General features: G+C 45.1%; 1 protein-coding gene across 1 annotated transcript in view; it reads left to right on the top strand.

The window, feature by feature from the left end:
* The window catches only part of vps50 (VPS50 EARP/GARPII complex subunit), a 136,744-nt gene that overhangs the window by 71,516 nt on the left and 45,228 nt on the right, over positions 1–20,000 (top strand). The window contains exons 14-21 of the mRNA XM_042075866.1: positions 2,947–3,038; positions 3,566–3,660; positions 4,356–4,454; positions 7,310–7,400; positions 10,120–10,290; positions 14,633–14,751; positions 16,370–16,476; positions 18,067–18,188. Coding sequence (XP_041931800.1) covers positions 2,947–3,038; positions 3,566–3,660; positions 4,356–4,454; positions 7,310–7,400; positions 10,120–10,290; positions 14,633–14,751; positions 16,370–16,476; positions 18,067–18,188 — 896 coding nt within the window. The remainder of the gene's footprint in view (positions 1–2,946; positions 3,039–3,565; positions 3,661–4,355; positions 4,455–7,309; positions 7,401–10,119; positions 10,291–14,632; positions 14,752–16,369; positions 16,477–18,066; positions 18,189–20,000) is intronic.

Raw genomic sequence — 20,000 nt, 5'->3', positions numbered from 1 at the left:
CTTCAGGTGTGACGAGAGGCTGGAAAAGAGCTCTCTGACTGTGTTTTAAGCTGCCTGACTTTGTTATATGCATAGTAGAAACAAACATATCGAATGCGGTTAAAATGTCAGCAACTACTGTAGCTATAGATTGACACATTGGTATTTTTGAAATTGTGTGGTGCTTCGTTATGATGCTAAATATTGCATAAATTTCGAAGATGAATTCAGAACAGTCCAGCAATGGACGACATGTAATTCTGAGGATGGACAAACTATCCAACATTGTTGGCCTTGCACCAGGAAATGCTAGATGCAGTTTTTTTTTTCCCAGACATTGCGTGTCACTGTCATAGAAGGAATGATTAAAATTACCACATCATAGATCCGTCTCAGCCTCTTCAAATCACACTTGTGTAACATCATGTTGTTTATGATATAGCAGTAGCATATGCTGTGTTATCTAAAAAATACCCCCCTTTGTTTCTATACCATCACCTGGCTGCACTCTATTTTTAGAAAACAGCATGAGTGTAGAATGGCAGATGGCTGATGGTTTCCTTACTGCCTCTTTCACATGGAGGTGTCATTAATGCTCCCCTAAACCCCCATCAGCTGCCCCAGTTGGGCTCCTGTGGGGCAGAAGTCCCTCTTGCCCCTGGATTGTCATCTGTTTCCGTCACGTACGCACATCATCTGCCTTCTCCAGCCCTCTTCCGCGCGGTTTGTTTCCCTTGCAGCTCGCAGCCTTCAGATGCAGTCAGTCCCCTTTCCTTACCCTAGCTGTGCTGCCGGCCGGAAAGACCCTTCCCAGGGGTGTGTGTGTGTGTGTGTGTGTGTGTGTGTGGGGTTGTGTGTGTGTGTGTGTGTGTGTGTATGTGTGTTTGTATGGACAGATCACCTTTGCTGTAGAGGAAAAGGTCAATGGGCCCCTCGGGCTTTTTAACCAACATCCTGACATACACATATACTTGCGCACACTCACAGGCACACACATATAAACACACCACACACACACACACACACACACACACACACAATCACGAGCACGTACACACCTTACCTTCATGTTCAGAGTGCACACGTGACTTGTTCCGGGAATGTATTTCCCGTTACAGTGCTCCAGGCAGGAATCAATCACCTTGCTTTCAAATGTCCAAAACATACAGAGGGGTTATTGATGAACACTTAACCAGCACACTCTGGCCCCTGTGATTCTCCTGCGGGTCATATTGGGTGAACCTGTGCGAGAGTGTGGAGAAAGAAAGCCAGAACCAAAAACCAACTTTGATTGACGACGAGGCTGCTTTGATAATGATGACAACCTGCAACCTGACCAACGCTACAGCTACACTGCTGCTTCCAAAAAGAAAGATCTAGAACTTACGTTTTTTTGGAAGGATCACTGAGGAGACCGCCATGTGACTGTGTCTTGGCCCGCTCCGGTCTTTGAAGAAACACCTCATTCTTCCCCCCCCCCCGATTCCCATCTCTGGCCTCGGCTACAGTTCCGGCAAGTTCCTTGACGCCTCACGGCACAATGTTGCCTTTCCATGCCATTAGAGGTGTTTCAGGGAGAAAAAAAAACATGAGGTGGTTTGTCCTGCCTTATTGCCAAATGGTGTTCTAGTGTTGGTGTAGAACACTGTGTGGTTTGCCCTGCCTTATTGCCAAATGGTGTTCTAGTGTTGGTGTAGAACATGGTTTTCCCTTTCTTTGATTTTTGTTTTGTTCATTTTCCAGTGCTTTTCTTTCTTTTTCGACATTGAAGACTGAATTGGTTTTACTCTGCTGTGTGTGTGTGTGTGTGTGTGTGTGTGTGTGTGTGTGTGTGTGTGTGTGTGTGTGTGTGTGTGTGTGTGTGTGTGTGTGTGTGTGTGTCACGACTCCGCTGCTCTCTCCCCTCCCCGCTCCCACAACCCCATCTGTTCTGCTCGCATCTCTGTTTTGCAAAAGCGTGCGGCGCTCCGAGGTTAAGTACAACCAGCTCAAGCATCCTCCCACCCCGTCTCTCCCATTTATCCTCTCTCCTTCCACTGCCACTGCTAGCGCTTTCATTCATTTTGCATGGCCAAGCCTGACGGGAAAACTCGATCGCGAAGGGCATGCTCTAGGCACTTTCTGTCGCACATTTGCGGTCACAACAAAACGCTCTGCGCCCGACGTACGAAATCCCAAGGTCTTGCTCGCTGAACCTGACCCCCCACGTGAACCCCACTTGATCTCGTGTGTGTATCTAAACGTGTATTTTACATCTCTGTTGTTTTGGGGGGTTTTATTCCCCCGTTTAGCGCACGCTTCGATTTTGACACCAGTGAGATTATTACGGGGGTTGCTGGGTGGACGGCCCTAACGTCCTTGGCATATGGCGCTGCTCGCGTCATCAGCTGATACTCTGTCCGCCGAGTGCCATGATGGACAGCCGCTCCACAGATGTCAACCTCAAACAGCATATTAGGCTGATTGCCTCCAGGGAAAATGGTTCTAGAGGGTGACTGGGAGAGAGGGGAGAAAGGAAGGGTGTCACTGTAGCCATCCAACACATCCCACATTCACTGTCTGGGTCACCACATTTATTTATTTATTTATTTATTTATTTACTGACTGACATTTATCCCAGTGTCCTCTGGCAGAGCTGACTTATATGGACTTGGCTCTGATGCCAAAGAGGACATGGCTGAGTCTAATGTGGCGGCAGGAGCACATGACTTATTAAACTTGAAAGCTCATCCCAAGAGCCCTATGATGAGATGCATGTGCTCGGAGAGCAGGAGACCCAAGGCCACCCTGGGTCTCGCTGCTCTCTCACCAACACTTTGAGAGGCCAGCCCGAGCTGTGGGGCAGAATTAACAAGCTCTGATAGGACTGCAGGAGAGTAAGAGGGTGGTTTGATATGAGGGACGTTTGTGCTGCTGCTGTGTGTTTTTGTTTTGGAGGGGGGTGCACTGACATGTGTCTTCCTGCAGAGGGCAGCAGCGAGGACGGATCCGACGAGGCAGTGGTGGGCCGCACCTACGTGAAGAAGAAGCTGGAGCACGGCCTCAGCCGCATCTGGCAGGTGGGCTCCCGCACTCTCTCACAGCCTGGGGTCTGGCCCATCCTCCCTATCTGTCTCTCTGTTCTATGAGTTTTATCTGTCTTTCCGTTTTATCTGTCTTTCCGTTTTGTCTGTTTCTTCAGTTTTTTTTTCCTCTACTGTCCTATTTTGACTCCTCTGTTCTTTTTTCGCTCTCTCACCTCTGATTCCGTTTGCCTGTCTGTTTATCACTTTTCATTATCCCCTGTCTCTCACATCACCCATATTTATGTGTCTCTTTGCCATTTGACACCTTGTCCTTATTTCTCCACACTCTCTGTATTTCTTGTCAGCTGACTTGCTTGACGTTCGTCGTTGCTCTTTTGTCCGTCTTTGGATTCTGCTTTGCTTCATCCTTCCACTTCTAATCTCTCTCTCTCTCTCTCTCTCTCTCTCTCTCTCTCTCTCTCTCTTCCTCCTCCCTCCTTTTCTCTCTCTCTCATTCCCATCACCAACTCCCAAACCCCCCTTCCCTGATGATGTGTGTCCGGCCTCTCGTCTCCCCACAGGACGTCCAGCTGAAAGTGAAAGCTTACTTGCTGGGGACGGACATGTCCAACTTCAAGTACGACGACTTCATCGTGGTCCTGGATGTCATCAGCAGGTACGGCGCGGACGCCGTGTCCTCATTAGTGCTAATTGCCCCAGCAGGGGTAGGACAGGCTGTGACAGCACAACCGGCCCCTCCCAACTACCCCCATCCCCTTCTACTCACCCCCCTCCCGTCTAACTTTTCCCCTAGTTGGTGCTCCAAACTCCCATCCTGTGGGGGGGGGGGGGGGGGGGGGGGGATGGGATGCTGAAACAAAAGAACAGCATCAATGAGCTTGCTTGTTCGGTGGGCAACTAAACCGTCACACATCAGTCCGCGAGTTACAAGCTTTTTAATTACTAAGGGCTGTTAGGGCCGCGGCCCTCGTTGGGAAGTTCCTGCCCTCACGTTAACGGGTCACTGGGGATGCAGGAGCCCTGCCATATCCGGTCTGACATAACCTGATGGAGCTAATTAATTACATTGGACTTCCCTGTTCTTTTTCTTGTCGTTTTGATCCTGTCAATTCAATTTAGTTCAATTGAAGTGAGCTTTATTAGCATGACAAATATTTGTATTGCCAAAGCAGAATATTAGAATAAAGGTTTACACTGAGAATGCTTGGAGTACAATATATGGCAAACACTTTGAGATACACTTTAGATATGTATCCAAGATTAACAAGAGATTGATCCTCTCTCTCCCTCCCTCTCCCTTGCCCTCTCCCTCCCTCTCTCTCTCTCTCTCTCTCTGCCGTCACTACTCAGGTTGATGCAGGTGGGGGAGGAGTTCTGTGGTAGCCGCTCCGAGGTCCTCCAGGAGTCCATCAAGCGCCAGAGCGTTAACTACTTCAAAAACTACCACAGGTGAGTCCTGTCAGCGGGGAGGTCTTCTCCCTATTTCTCCTCTGTTCTTTCAGGTTATTTCTCTCTGTTTAGCTTAGTTGTCTGAATGTTCAGTCCTCGTTAATTCCTTTGTTTTATGCTCATTCTCAGCCTCGATCCCTTATTTTCAGTCTTACACTCCAGGTGTGTTTCACTCAGATGCCAGCCCATGTTCTGTACTCCGATGTTCTCTCTCTCTCTTTCTCTCTTTTTTATTGTCCTTCATGTCTTTCCCCTCTTCCTTCGTACCCTATGTTCCCCACTCTTACTCCTCTCAGCACCCATATTCCCTCTCTTATCCTCTCCTTAGTTAATATACCATACGTGCTCAAGGTTTCTAATGCCTGCCTTAGGTCTAAGTGAAAGAGATTACTGTGATTGACTGAGTTTAGGGTGAGTATTATTGCACTGGCCTCAGTATATGAAAGGGAAAGCCTAAAAGAAAGGGAATCCCTTTGAATTATATTCAAGTTTTTTTTTTGTTCATTACCTTTGACCAAACGGCGCCCACACCTAATTCTCTCTCAGGTCCTCCCCGAGTCATGATAAAACGCGTCCACACCCAGTCTTCTCTCAGGTCCCGAGTCACGCAGCTGTGCTTGTGGGCATGTGGATTAATCCTCCTCATCGGTCAAGTGTGCCATGCCACTGCCCATGCTGCCCGAGGAAGCGAACCGCATGGCTTGCGTGCCCCTCTCCCCAAGACTACTTGTATGTTAATGATGACAGGTTGCCAACATTGAGTCTTTGTGCACTGTGTCTGTATTGGTACAGGGATGTGTGATGCGAATGAGATTGCTAGGACATTGACTCCAGCAATCATGTGTAAACACACACAGGCACGTGCACACACAGACACAAAGCGTGCCGTGCAAATGTGCTTATTTAAATGCAAAGCGGAGAGATTTTAAAAAGCCATCAGCAGCACCTGCCGGATGCCAGCAATGAGTAATGACCTCCGGATGTTTCTCTTCCACGCACACATGTGCACACTTGAACGCACACACAAACACACACAGAGGAAACAATAACGGAGGAATCACTCAGACTTCCTGAGATTTGAACATGCATACATTAATGCATTTTTACTCACTTCATAGTGTACTCAAGCTCTCCGAGGACTTGCTTTCTGTCACACACACAAACAAACAAACATACACACACACACACACACACACACACACACACACACACACACACACACACACACACACACACACACACACACACACACACACACAGAGGAAGAGAGAGATATTGCTAATCAGCGAGCGATGGCAGTCCATCCATCTCTGACAGGCGCGCAGAAACAGACAGGCAAACTCAGTTACAGGCTTCATGGCCAGCACTTCCTCAGTAAGCACAGGGTGGCAAGCGTCCAAACACCAATGTGCGTCCCGCCCACAGTCAATGAACCCTCCCTCTTCCAAACATTCCACACACACACACACACACACACACACACACACATCACTCATACCCTCAAAACGCTCTCCGGTTCTTGCACTTTTCTCTTTGGGCATACTGTAATTTTCCAATTATTCCCAGGATTGGCAGTGAGCGTTCAGCCTGGGTGTATTGCGTAAACTGATTACCCATCATGCACTTGAGCGCGGGGACCGCCTCAGCCAACACGCTAGCCCACATTAGCGCACCGGGCCATTAGAATATATATTGTGCCCCACGGCTTTAGCACGCTAATAAAGAATGACTCCTGCCTCTCTCTTTCTTCCAAGACCAGTTGTAATCATCAATATGAATGATGCATGGTGGGAGATGTTTGTAGTGATGTATGCAGATTTGGAAGGGGGTTGTTTTGGGGTTGGGGCGGTGTGGAATGGAATGGTGGCACTGGCGATGGTTCCACATCAAGGTTCAGGGAAATGTTGCTGCTGGAGAATTGTACTCAGTTGGATGCTGCCAAAAAAGAGAAGCTCAATTTCAGCGTGTTTTTTTTTTTTTTGGTGGGTGGTTGCTTGATGCCCATCTGCAGTTGAGGACTCGAGTGTGGTGAGATCATTGTGTTGTTCTGGGTCCAGAGGATTATTCACACTGGCATTCAATAGGAGACACTCGTCACTGACCCCTCAGTCTGGCGGCCATGGACACTTATATAGACCCTTTCAACAATAAAAACAAAAACAATGCTTGAACGTTCTATTTGGGCCCCAATCGTTTTCCTCTGCATTAAGATAACATATGGAATGTTAAAAAGGAAGCCTTGTGGGGCCAACTATGATGCTGATAATGGAACTCTCTTGAAAGGGTCCATAGGATCCACAGAATAAGTGGAGCTCCCACGCTAAGCTGTCTCTCATTCAGTGACCTTTTCTGTTTCTGTCTCTGGGTCTCTATTTCTCTATTATTCTGCCCTGGCTCTCTTACATTCTCTCTCTTTCTCTCTCTCTCTCTCTCTCTCTCTCTCTCTCTCTCTCTCTCTCTCTCTCTCTCTCTCTCTCTCTCTCTCTCTCTCTCTCTCTCTCTCTCTCTCTCTCTCTCACACTCTCACTCTCTCTCACACACACACACACACACACACACCCACACACACTTTACCACCCGCCTCTACTGACTCTCTCTCAATTTCTTGATCACACTCCCTCTGACCTTTCCCAGCTGTATTTGTGTCAACACATTTAATATCCGTCCGCCTCCCAAAGGGACTGAGTTCAAAAAGGAACTCCAAAGGGCTTTTAATTGACAAATCCTAACCTCTTGTCATCTCTTATCATCTCCTTCCTCTCTCACTCCCCCCACCCCTCTCTCTCCCTCCCCCTCCATCCCTTTCTCTCTATCTTTCTCTCCATCTCTGTCATTACGTGTGCTGTTTGTCACAGGACTCGCCTGGAGGAGCTGCGGATGTTCCTGGAGAATGAGACATGGGAGCTGTGCCCTGTGAAATCCAACTTCAGCATCGCCCAGCTCCACGTAAGCAGACAGGCGTGTGTGTGCGTGTGCGTGTGTGTCTGTCTGTCTGTCTGTCCGGGGATGAAATGAAGACCCAACTGGGCTCCATTCCTTTCTAATCAGATCTGATAGGTATTTCTGTATTTCTGTCAGTGGCTGAGTCATTCTATTTACATATGTAGGTGAGGCACGACACTCCATCACCAGCCTCTCAGGCTGAACCGACTCTTGTCTTGTCACAGTGACCCAGCAGCATCTGCTTTCTGCTTTTGGCCTATGCTGTCCTGAATCCCTCTTGATAAAATCATATTTTTTGTCATTTTCATTTCTGGCAGAGGTGCTCTCTGTAGCATTGATCTGAGCACAGGACTTGTTCTGATCAAAGTGAAAGTTTCTTTGCAACACTGGTTGGTAAAGTTGAGCTGAGGTTGTGGATGCACTGGGAAACCTCTGTGTACAACTGAGAGAATTCAAGACAGACTTTGAGTGATAAATGAGTACACATAATCTGTCCTACCAAAATATAACAGGCAACATCGTGCTTAAATTAGCATTGTGCTTAAAACACAGCACTTCTATCAACAGCAAGCCCTAACAAAGTGTGTTCTTAACTGAAGGTGAAATAAGTGCTGGCAGTCTCTTTGGATGAATGTGTCTGAAGCTGGCCATGTTTGTGATTGATTATTTTCCTAACAAAAATAACACTGTCTGGTTGCGTAACAATTTGGCTAATCCTACATGCTCTTAGCAATATTCACCCACTGCTGTAAAAGATGGAGTGTATGCACCAGAATATTCCACTTATTGTTTTGGCAGACTTTCATCTGGATTACAAGACCAGTTTTTTTCCTCCAGCATCTCGGTAGATGGTGAAGTCCTGCCAGAACAAGCGCCTCAATAGCTGTTGTTAATTTATTAAATGAGGCTTTTCAGTTCTGCCCGCGTTAATGATACTGGGTTAAAATGATGCAGGCAGCAGGGTGAAAGTCCCCTTTTGGAAATGTAACAGATGCTTCATGGCTCTCTTTGGCAATTTGGAGAGAAGCATGGACATAGGTGCTCTGCTATTCAACCGTGATATCCACAAGATATATTTTCTCACAATAGCTTCATCTGTATAAAAAAAAACAAAAAACAAAAAAAACACAGCATTTATGGCTGGGGATAAGCTTTTCCAGTCGTGTAGAATTTTCAAAGAGGCTTTCTCTTGTGTTGCACGACTTTGAAAGGGGGCTGCTTGGGTTTTTTCTGAGGGTATATATCTTAGGAAACACATGCCGGGGCACCCCGCAGTGTAAACGCATTCACTGGAGAATTCCCCATGAATGGAATCGACGGCATCTCACTCTCTGTCTCTCTCTTTCGATTATTTCATGCAAAAGAGATTGGATTCTGCTGCCACCATCAATCCCCAATCCCCACATTCAGTGCTGTATCTTCTGCAAACGATCAAGCAATCTCCCCTTTTTGTTTTTCTGCTCTCTAAAAAAGAAAAAAGAAATGGTGGCAGGCTTTGCTTTTAAAGCAGAGAGGCTCTGTGGAGAAGACTGGGGCCCGTCCAGTGGAAATCCCTAATGAGGGACATTAGCATATAAGCGTCCCTGAAGCTGATGATGGATGCAGCGTGTCAATCCAAGGAGGCTGAACTCTTTCCTTTTGGCATTTATTTATTTTTTATTTATTTTCCTATTTAAGAGGGTTGGGGGAGCACTGTTCAAATCCTGTTTTTAATTGTCCTGAATTCATAATGAGAGTTATTTCAGTTCATGGGCTATTTTTTGACCAAGATGCTGTGCTAAAATGTGGCGGTAGGGGCCGGTAATTATGTGGTGATGGAAATGTGGCCCTGTCACTCAAAGCCGAGAAGGGACTGCACACAGAGAGAGAGAGAGGGAGAAGGAAGGGCGGCTCCTGGCTTTTTATTTATCAGGGCAATCCATCTCTGCTTGTAGTATCTCTAGCGAAAAATGTAACAATGTCATCATAATTACATTTCCGACGTGCTCTCATTGACTTTAAGGTTTTTTTTTTTTTTGGCGGTTCAGCCTTATCAACCAGCCAAAGCGAGAGACGGGTTTTACCAGTGTGCTGCAGATCACACTGCCCTTTCTTAAGCCCCTGCTTTTTTCCCCTTTTCCCTTTTTCCTTGTCAAAAGCACCACCTTATCTCCTGTCCAATCTTAATGAAGGGGAAGTGGCTCTCTTCAGTCTGAAATGATAGACTCACACGGAGCCGTTCTCTGCTTCACTACCCCTCCTGCTATTTTAAAGTTCTATGCCCCCTGACGATGCAAATATACGGTTAATCCACTGCCCCTCCCACACACACACACAAAAAGGCTTAGGGTGTGGTCTGAAAGCAGGGATATCCACCAGATATTGATTTGTTCTGGTGTTCAATCAAACATGCTGTGTTTTTTGATAGCAGTGAAGACATTTGTAATATTGATTATAGCAAAGTCAATCATTTATGACCCCGCCATAAATACAATGTAATAAATAGTTTATGACACCGCCATGTTAGTTAGGTTATTTATTTGTTTCTTTAGTTCAGCTGTTATAGAACAGTGCTAAGGACCCCAAGGTTGTACGTTTACTTCCCAAAGGGCACTCGTATTGATATAACTGTAGAAACTGTAATATATGTCTACAGTAAGATAACATCATCTTCTGAACAATTTCATATAGATCTACATCCATTTTGAAATGGAAATGTAATGCATCTGTGTGTCCCCTACAGGAGTTCAAGTTCATGGGCCAGTGTCGGTCCCCGTCAGTGTCGCCCAGTCGCCAGGCTTCGTCCATTACAAGCCCCACGGAGGTGTCGCTGTTCCTCCAGGGAGGCAACCCCTTCGAGATGCAGATCGACAGCAAAGAGGAGGAGACCGAAGACGTGCTGGCCTCCAACGGGGTAAGAGCTCAGAGCTTCGAGAAGATCCGAGCAAGGTCTTTGGCAAAATGTCACATCCTCACCTGGGACCTCAGGTTTCATGGTCAGGTTCGTGGTTATGAACATCGATGAGCTACAGGTGTATTTTGAAGGCCATGCTCACAAATGTTGTTGTTGTTTTTGTTGTTGACTGATGGATCAAGTTAGTTAAAAAATGTCACAAAGTCTTCAGGTTCTTGATTTCAACCAGTGCCTCCATGACTTACCCTTGGGACTGACTGTAGATGGTTAATTTTATCATTCATTGATTAATGCATTTATCTATAATTAATAGCGTCCTATAAGATCAAATTAGGTAGAAAAAAAATATTACTGGATTCCACAGGTTGTTCTTTTCCATTGACTGGCAAATTTATTTGTTTTGTATCATTTGTCATTTAAACTCAATTAAACTCCACACCAGACACTCCCAACCAGCCATTCAGTGGGTCACTACGCACCACATATCACCGCCAGCATCACAGTTAATTATTACTGCCAGAAAATTAAGCCAGTGTTGATTAGTTTGCGTACGCTAAATAGTTTATAGTCCTCTCTCCCGCGTCTCGGTGATGTCAGAGAGGATTTGTGGAGGGCGCCGTGGCGACGGAATGAGTAACGGCTGTGCCTGTGGTCAGAATCTTGATGTGACATTTCGCATGAGCTACTGCACCATGGAGAGTAAACTGTGCAGCGCAGCACAACCCCATGGGGATATGGGTGCTCCAACATGGAGACATTTGAGAGGGAAGATGGAGCATCCTCACACACACACACACACCACCAGTGTTGGGAAGGATACTTTAAAAAGCGTATTGCGTTACAGAATACAGAATACATGCCCAAAAATGTCATTTGTAATGTATTCCGTTACATTACTCAAATCTGAGTAACGTATTCTGAATACTTGGAGTACTTCCACATTTAATTGCATTTTATAAGTGTAGGAATGCGGCCATCAAATCCTGCTTATTAAACAGGCCTATTCTGGTGTGTTCTGTTCCAACTGGCTGTGTTAGGCCCACATAGGAGAGTGTAAAGTCAACTAAGCTACCTGATACAACTATAAAATAACAAGGTGACCAGTAAAACCACAGCAGGCGACTACCCCAGGCGAAAAAAAAAAAAAAAAATGCTGATCCCAACTGGCTCAGAGTGTGCGGTTTCGTGCCCCGTGAACTTAACAACCTTGAATAGTGGCCTAGATGTACAGTACAGTGTGTGGGCGCAGAACCGGTCGAGGAACGAGGATGCACATTACTGCTCGCCCCTGCTCTTTAGGTTTGAGCAGGGGCGTAGCCAGAAATTATAATTGTGTGCCTGTGAGATTTTAGGTGACATCAAGCCAGTAAAAGTGAGGGGGGCAGATGACTGGTGGGACACAAATGACCTGGAAACATAAACACTGTACTGTACTGTATAGCCTATCAGTGCTCTCGAAATGAACGTGATCGTGGCGTAATAACGATCAAAAACCGCACGTTAAAATATGTTACTCGCAAGAATAATTCACTTTCAGAGGCTGCACAATAATTGCATTATTAATTGCATTATTTATTAATATATGCATAATTCATAAGCTTTTTTTAGGCTGCACCATGATTCATAAGCTTTTTTAAGTTAGAATGAAAAAATCAGAATGCAGTGCCTATTTTAGAGAGTTTTATTGTACTGTATTTTATTGGGTTTTATTGTATTGTAGGTGTAAATCAACATGTGAACTAGGCTTTGTTTATTGATTAGCAAACTGTTTAATCGATTGGCTTAAGTAAGCTATTAATACTCCCCCCCCCCCCCCCCCCCCCCACACACACACACACACCCCACCCACACACACCCTTTTGTGTCTAGGCTATATATCTTTGTGTTTTATTGTTTCACTATGTTCATGTTGTGTAGGAAAATCAGTCATAAGTTATTTATAATCTGGTAAAGCTATATTTCTTTGATTCATTATCTGCTCCTATTTTATGTCTTATCCCGTTGAACAGTGCTGCTTATCGAAAGAGGGTGCTCAATAAGTATAATATCCCAGTCAGTCAGCCTCTTCATAGCTGGGGCTAACATTCCTATTCCTACAGATAGTGTGTGCATCTGGGTGTTCAACTCCCTCTTTAATGGAACACTGTGTGACAGAGACCCTCACTGGTCTTCGAGCTGTTCAGTTCAACCCTGATGGACGTAATCTGTACTACTACTCTGTTTGCACCACCACATGAAAGACCCACCACATTAAGGCGGGGATCACATTGGCCAGCGGCCAGTGTAACGCAACACTCAGACCATAATAAGTTCTAACTCGTTCCTAAGCAACACAAACAGTTTGCCTAAACTGACCATTGAATACGCTCGCGTTGCGCTTTGAAAGTTGAACCAAGCTTGAACCAGCTTGTTCAACGGTAGCACTGCCACCGTTCCACTGCCGAACCATAGAGAACAATAGGAAACCTACCGCTTGCCACTGGTCAGTCTGATCCCCGCCTAAGTGTGCTCCCAAACCACTTAGCAAGGCATGTGTGCAGGACCTTAAAATTGACCTGACAGACATGTTCAGCCCAAATTGGCAGCATTTGTTATATAAAGTAATATCAGTGAAACTGACATAAGGAAAAGCAACACTGAATTAAGTAGACCTACATAATACAACATGCATACATTGTATGGAAAAGATAGCATAAATAAATAATGAAATTCAACTCCACACACATAATAAATGGAGGAAAGAGGAAAGAATGTTATATTCTAACTATATGTTCCAGGGTCTCCAAAACATACAGTATATTTGATGGTTCTGTTAATATTAATTATGTTCATTATTTTCAGTGAAAACGACATCAATCTGGCATCAATTTTCTTTTCCCCTGAAGGGCATTCCAATATGTGCCGCTGTATTTCCCCCTACCCCTTCATTAAGAGCGCCCTTTGGGAGTGTGGCTACAAAGCAGAGTTCACTCCGTGATGGAGTGGGGAGTGTGCAGTGGGGAGGGTTTGGTTTGGAAACGGCCCCTCTTGTCTATTAATTGGAGATTCTCTCGGTTATGTGTGCTTAACAGTGTTTCCTCACTCTTAATCACCCATAAATGCCCCTGTGCTGAAAGGGTGTATACTAAGGGCAGGATCAGACTGGTCGCTGTTATTGTAGTGGGAGATGTCTTTTTTCGGTTGTTATTTTATCGGGAAGTATTTTATCAGTAAGTGTTTTGCACGGTGCTTAATTGCTTACTCCCTGAGCCTTGAAATGAACGACGTCAAATATAAAAGCGTCCAATGTCATTTGTATTTTTATTACAACATATTGCCCCTCATTTTACAAGCGGCAAACTGCCCTTGTCTGATCGCACCCCAACACTACCACTGTAGATTGTTCCTCAATGTGTTAATTTCTGCACCACTTCTAGTTGTATTCTCTGTATTACTTCAATGGATTGAGTTATATGGTGATTCCCAACTAGCGTTGATAGTGCCTGACGCTCGATGGTGTTTTAAGCCCCCAACGTCGTCTTCCAGGCAGCGCTGCCACCGTCGACTTAAAGGCACCTAGTCCTAGTCCTAACCCTAACCCGAACCCTAACCTTAACCCATGCCTAACCCTAGCGCCTTCTAGGCAGCGCTGCCTTGACAACATTTCCCACCAAGAAACGTGCCTGACTTCACTGATGGTCTCTTTTCCACATTGCATTTGATAGTGTTTTTTGCAGTAGATAGTCATCCTCCATGGATTACACTTTTCCGTCACAGCAGTGGATTTCCTAGTGCAGAAATGAAAATAATCATGTCTGAGATCAATGCAAATCCGATTGGTTAAGGTGATGATGGATGGGTTAGTCTTAAGTCTTTTTTGGTCCTTGGATTCTCTATAGCTATAGTAAATATGGCTGTACATATGTTGTTTATTTTTGGGAACTCATCAAAATGTGAGAAAGCAATCACATCTGCATGGGTTTGCCTAAGCTCCCTTTATCCAGACCAGTTTTCAATTTAGCGATGAGAGGTGAAGTCAACTTTTATTTTTTGTACAAACAATCCAGAGTTTTATACAAACAATCCAGACCATTTAATATCCAATGTTTTGTCTTCAGATGTTTTTTTTTTTATATTAGATGGTATGATATTATTGCTGTTTCAAATGACTCTACCATCATCTTTTTTCATTGATGCATTGTGTGATGTCAATGTCATTTGTTTGCTTATTTGTTTCCTGATAGAAGAAAGTGGATACATTCATACACATTAATACTGTCCCCTTTCATTAATTTAATGAAACACTGCATCGTTCAGCTCTGCCCTTGCTTAACATACTCGCATTTCCTGTGTTTTCCTGCAGTACGAGTCTGACGAACTGGAAAAGAATGTGTACCAGGACTACGACAGTGACAGCGATGTTGCAGAGGAGCTCAAGCAGGACTACGTGGACGAGCAAACGGGCGACGTGCCCGTCAAAAGGTGAAGCAAATCTCTCAAATTGTTGGTGGGTGTTGAAGTGGAAATACTCCAGTGGTGCCCATAAGCCTGCCAACATCTTGTGTGTTTTTGGCACGAGCAGTAATGTGCATCCTCGTTCCTCGACCGGTTCTGCGCCCACACACTTTCTCCCGTCACACTGTACTGTACATCTAGGCCACTATTCAAGGTTGTTAAGTTCACGGGGCACGAAACCGCACACTCTGAGCCAGTTGGGATCAGCATTAGCAATTTAATGAGACACCTTTCTGTTCCGATCAGTTTGCATCAGAGGCAGATGCATGGCACATATATAAAATGGCATTAGTCGCTTATCTCTGGCAAAGAAATTAATTATGCGGTCGACAAACAGGGGGCTTATGTAAGACCTTGTGGATTATATTTAGAATGGTTCTAGAAGCTTCGTCCTCAGAAAAAGGGCTTGCATAAAAGAGCTCCTTCATAAGTAAGGAATCATTAAAATGTCTCCCACAGGGAAATGGCTTGAGGTCGCTCTTCTCGAAATCTGTATAAATTGTCTCAATTCTTTCTTTTTGTTGTTTAATTGACTGACTATGCTTGCATATACAGTGTGCAGTGTTCCAAAATATGCTCTAAGTTGCCTCATTACAATATAGGCAGCTGAGAAGGTTTAGCACATTTTTGTCTCATTGTATTATTTTCTTTCTTCTTTTTTCATTTTGTCTTCATATTTAAAGCCTTTAATGACAAATCGTCAAACCATGGACATGTTGCATTGTGATGTCATAATTGTTTGAGATTAACCAAATGCTCATGTGGGCTAAGCAGAAGATTTATCCATGCTACAGGCTGGTATTATGCGTTCTGGAAGACATTATGGGGGGTGGGGGCGCACATGTGCCATGTTTTTAAAATGCTCTTTTTTACATGTTCCTTCTCACCATAATGACTTTAGAGCATGCCTGCTGGTGGCTGCCGTCTGCAGTGGTTTACCTCTGGCTCATCCCCTTCCTAAGTGCTTCATTTGGGGGCCGCATGATTCTTAATCACCCAGCATATAAATCAGTCACTTTTCGGAACACGAGCAAACCAACGCCGTTAAAGGGGGTCATTAAGGCATCAGACAAACTGCACTGTGGCTAGTACGTCCCTGGAGCGAGTTCAAAGTTAATGAAATGTTTCCTTGTGATGTGCCGAACCGACAGGGGGATGGGGGTGGGGGGCATAGAGGTCCGCAGTGGAAGCGTAGGACTTGACGCATCACTGATTAATGAGATGAGTTTGTGAATGAAAGGGCTCTCACGCCCTTGCTCTGTGCTTAGCCAAGGGGCCACGTCTAATGACCTTAGCGGACCCTATGATGACTCCACCTGTCCTTCTGTGCTCTCCGTGTCTCCTTGGCTTTTAATTCACTTACAGCACTACAGCCCCCTCCAAACACACACACACACACACCCACCCACACATACTCCCACTCCCTCCCGTTTTATGTTCCATAAGATTAATTCCAATCCAGCTTGTTGCCACTCTTTGCCTTTGTCCCTCTCAAAGCATTCTGCATGTTTCTGTGTGTGCTTGACATTTTTATTTATGGGAGTGTAAATGCAAGCAGTTTTTCACCCCTTTTATCTCCCATTAGTGTTTCCAGGGAGACCTTGCGCAGCCGGAAGCGTTCAGACTACAACCTCAACAAGACAAACGCACCCATCCTGACCAACACCACCCTCAACGTCATACGGCTGGTCGGTAAGTAATATCGCACACACACACACACACACACACACACACACACACACACACACACTGTACCCCCCCCCCCCCCACCACCTTAGCACCTGTGGTATCTCAGAAAAGTGGCTCGCATATCATTCATCCTTCATAAACAGAAATCTTCTCTCGATCAGTTCAAAAGAAGCTAATTAGCGTTTAAGGATGGTGTGGGTGAGCTCCTGGTCCCACCTGTGTGACCTGTGGGCCGTTGCCTTCATTAGCACCCAATGATTCCTCCGTCATTGCTCACGTCTGATGTGTAATTGAAACGTCTGATGTGACAGCCTGGTGCGCTGGGCTGTGACCCATTAGCTCTAGAACCCTAATTTCCTTCCGAATGATTATATCTCGTTTTTTCCATAATGAAGCCAATTAACATTCTGGCCTTGTTCTCCAATTTCTTGTAGCATCTACATGAGTTTCCAACTCGACCACAGACCCTTTTTCCATTGTAATATACCCATAGAGACATTCACTCTGAGATTTTTGAAGTGAGTGGACAGCATGCATGCTAAGCATTAGATAAAAGACCCAACTTACGTACTCTTTTAAAATTGCACGGTTTTTAAGGATTTCTGCGTGCCTTTGAGCTTATTTCAAACTGATTCCGATTTCTTTTGACGTTATTATATTGCGGACATGTCAATGATGGGAGTAGACAGAGAAATAAAGTTCCCAGGCACCCTCTCACCCTCACACTAATATCACAGATATTCCGACTACCTGTCAGTTCAGCTCTTGTCTTCAGACTCTCCTTTTATTTTCTTACTCTAGTATTATCCATTGAGATTTGATTACAAAGCCGATCTTCCTTGAGGCCCATCTGAAAGCAGCAGGAAAGAAATAAAAGCACCTGTCTCAGCATTAAAAAAAAACAGTGAAGTGTATTGCGCTCCCTCTCATTTCTCATGATTCGATGTTAACCGCATTACTCTCGTGTGTGCTTGTACTTATTCATTATTACTTGCTTGTGCAAATTCAATTGGCCTGCCCCAGGAGAGCACATGGAAATGCACTGGTCAGTGTTTAAATAATCCCCCCTCAGGGACACTGTTCCATTCTAATCGACTTGCGAAAGTTACTCGACAAACATTAAGAGTTTTTTTTTCTGACACGAGTCTGCACTGGAAGCTATTGGTGAGATGAGCATGACAATAGCTCTAACTTGCCACTCAGGAATCCAGGCTTGTGAGGCATTTTATGGGTTCATTTTCTATAAGCACGAGCTTATAGAAGTCATTTGCTTTAAATGATTTGGTCTCTGAAGAATTAAAATACTGTGTGTATTTTTATTTGTGTACTTGTGTGTGCTCATGATGAGATCAAAGCGAGATGGTATAAATTAAAAAGTATTTGCTGTTTGTTCATCAAGTCAACCTTGAAATGGCAATGCAATTAGGTTCTTACGATCGACTGGTCTGCTACTCCCGCATGGAGAAAGTGAATCAAGTAGTGTTTTGCTGATTAGATAATTGATCTGTTTGGTCCCACCCTCTCTCTCTCCCTCCCTCTATCTCTCTCTCTCTCTCCCTCTCCCTCTCCCTCCCTCTCTCTCCCTCCCCTCAGGAAAGTATATGCAGATGATGAGCATTCTGCAGCCCATAGCCTTTGACGTGATCCACTGCGTCTCACAGCTCTTTGACTACTACCTGTACGCTGTCTACACATTCTTTGGACGGAACGACATGGTAAATCACCAATGTGTGCCACCCCTCACCCCCTTTAAAACCCATTTTTGCTGTCACCATGCCATTGTGATGCCATTTTCCATTCCTGTGCCACTGCTGTTATTCAATGAACCATTCTCACATCTGACGGAAAGACTTTGTTTCATGGAGATTTGTGTTCTCTTCAGTGGCTTGTATGGTGCCATAATCCCTCCATGCTTGTGAAAGTATTAACGTAATGTACTTACCGCCCCCCCCCCACCCCCCTTTTTTTCTAGTTAGGTTTTGCAGGGCCAAAGCTGTCAGAACATACAGATCAAGTATGAGAGTTCAATACCAAAAGCACTGAGCTCTCAAAATGATTATGCAAAATGAGTATTAATACGAATAACTTGGTGGTTGTTCACAACGGCAACTGGGTATATCGATAGTGAGTTCAGCTCTGAATTCTATTGGTCACCAAATTTTAAACCCCTTCTTTGCCCTCTCTGTTTGCCATTCGATCTGTTAAGTAGGTTTTGGCACACACTGCATCTGATGCATACTCTGAATAACGTAACTGGGTAACGTGGCATGAAATGTCCCCTCTGGCCAGGCCATACCTTAAAAGGAGCTTCCGTGTGGTGCCAGGCTGCTGGGTGAAACCCTCTACCCAGAGAAGCTGCCCTGCCTATGCTAATAAAGGGATGTTATGTCCTATTAGAGATGCTCAGGCTGTCCTTAGACCTGATTGACCCACTGTAAACTTTCTTACACATGCACATAAACAGAGACATGAATGCCCCTGTTTCTAGTATGGGAATTTGACAAGATTCTTACAGTATGTCTTACCTCTTCTAAAACTGACAATCTCTCAGCAAACATGCACACATAAACACACACTGACACACACTCACACAGACAAAAAACGTCCCAGTCTAGTGTTTGACAGACTTGACGCACCATTCACCCTCCAGTTTTTGCTCTCACATAGATAACTCTCTCCCTCATACCTGCAGCTCTGCGAACACTGACAAACTTCCCCATCCAGCTCAGCTAATGAATGCGCACACACCTCCTCAGGTATTCATTCAGGCATCAGGATCAATCTGTAAGCCATCTGCTCGAGGTCACACGTACACGTCCCACTCATGAATTTGCGACAAAGACCCGCTTTGAAAATTGATAGGAATGTGTGTCGTTATCTGAACTCAGCATATGTGCTCACAAATGGGACACACACACACACACACACACACACACACACACACACACACACACACACACACACACACACACACACACACACACACACACACAGATGCTCATAGCCTGTTATACACATGAGCACTATAGCTCACACTTCCTAAAGAATGACCACTCTTACGAGTAATGAACAGCATCAGAATTCTAAAGGGCAATATTCCATTATACATCGCCGTGATATTGACTCTAGCAGCCGGGTGCGCTAAGATGCATTAGTTTTCCGCATTCATGCTCTGTACACCCCCCCCCCCCCCCCCCCACACACACACACACACACACACACATACACCCCAAAGTTAATAACTCTCCTTTCAAGCGATGAATGGATACGAAATAGAAATGGGGGTGGTGTGCTGTGACAGGGGAAGAAGGGCTGAGAGGAGAGGAGGCTTTATCCGAGATTTACAAATGCCCTCCGACGACAGAAACGAACTGCAGCCCTCGCCTCCTCGCCTCGCCTCGCCTCGTAATGAAGGGCCTTACTTTACTCTCGTCTGCTGACTAATACGCCACGAGTTAGTTAGGTGGGCTGGGGAGTGAGGAGCCAAATGGGTGGGGTGGGGGAAATGTGGCTGTCATGGGTAATGG

The sequence above is a fragment of the Alosa sapidissima genome, chromosome 21 (assembly GCF_018492685.1).
Source record: "Alosa sapidissima isolate fAloSap1 chromosome 21, fAloSap1.pri, whole genome shotgun sequence".
NCBI classification, from domain to species: domain Eukaryota; kingdom Metazoa; phylum Chordata; class Actinopteri; order Clupeiformes; family Clupeidae; genus Alosa; species Alosa sapidissima.
Note: the sequence above shows the minus strand (reverse complement) of the source record. Positions and strands in the feature narration are given on the sequence as shown.